This window comes from Cariama cristata, unplaced genomic scaffold (assembly GCF_000690535.1).
Source record: "Cariama cristata isolate BGI_N322 unplaced genomic scaffold, ASM69053v1 scaffold29400, whole genome shotgun sequence".
Taxonomy (NCBI): Eukaryota; Metazoa; Chordata; class Aves; order Cariamiformes; family Cariamidae; genus Cariama; species Cariama cristata.
Genome location: NW_009595722.1, coordinates 4,231 through 4,566, shown reverse-complemented (window position 1 = coordinate 4,566; position 336 = coordinate 4,231). Strand labels below are relative to the sequence as shown.

The 336-nt window shown below is 57.7% G+C and overlaps 1 protein-coding gene across 1 annotated transcript in view; it reads left to right on the top strand.

Annotated features, from left to right (window-relative positions):
- Positions 1-47: 47 nt before the first annotated feature.
- GAS8 (growth arrest-specific 8) overlaps positions 48-336 on the top strand; it is a gene marked incomplete at its 3' end in the record, with an annotated part of 4,279 nt that continues 3,990 nt past the window's right edge. The window contains exon 1 of the mRNA XM_009703269.1: positions 48-135. Within this exon, the coding sequence (XP_009701571.1) occupies positions 121-135 (15 nt within the window). The remainder of the gene's footprint in view (positions 136-336) is intronic.

The following is a 336-nucleotide window of genomic DNA, read 5'->3' as shown; positions in this document are numbered from 1 at the left end:
GAGCCACACGTGTGCCTCCTGCATTTTGCTTTCTCTCCTTAGGCATCCAAAAAGAAAGTCGGAAATAAAGGGAAAGGGAGCAAAGCTCCAGCAGTGGTGGATGCCTTGTCGCCAAAGGAGATGAGCAAGGAGCAGGTGAGAGATCCCCCGTCTCTCCCAGCCCACCCCCGGCTAGGAGGACGTTGCTACTTGCAAGAACAGCGCTTGGGAGCCCTGCCTGGTGCCTGGCTCTGGCTCCAGGGACGACAGGTGGTAGAGGGTGACAGAGGCAAGCGGCTGGGGTTCATTTCAATGCCTGACGACTGCCTGGGCTGTGGGGCGGTTTTTTAACGTTCC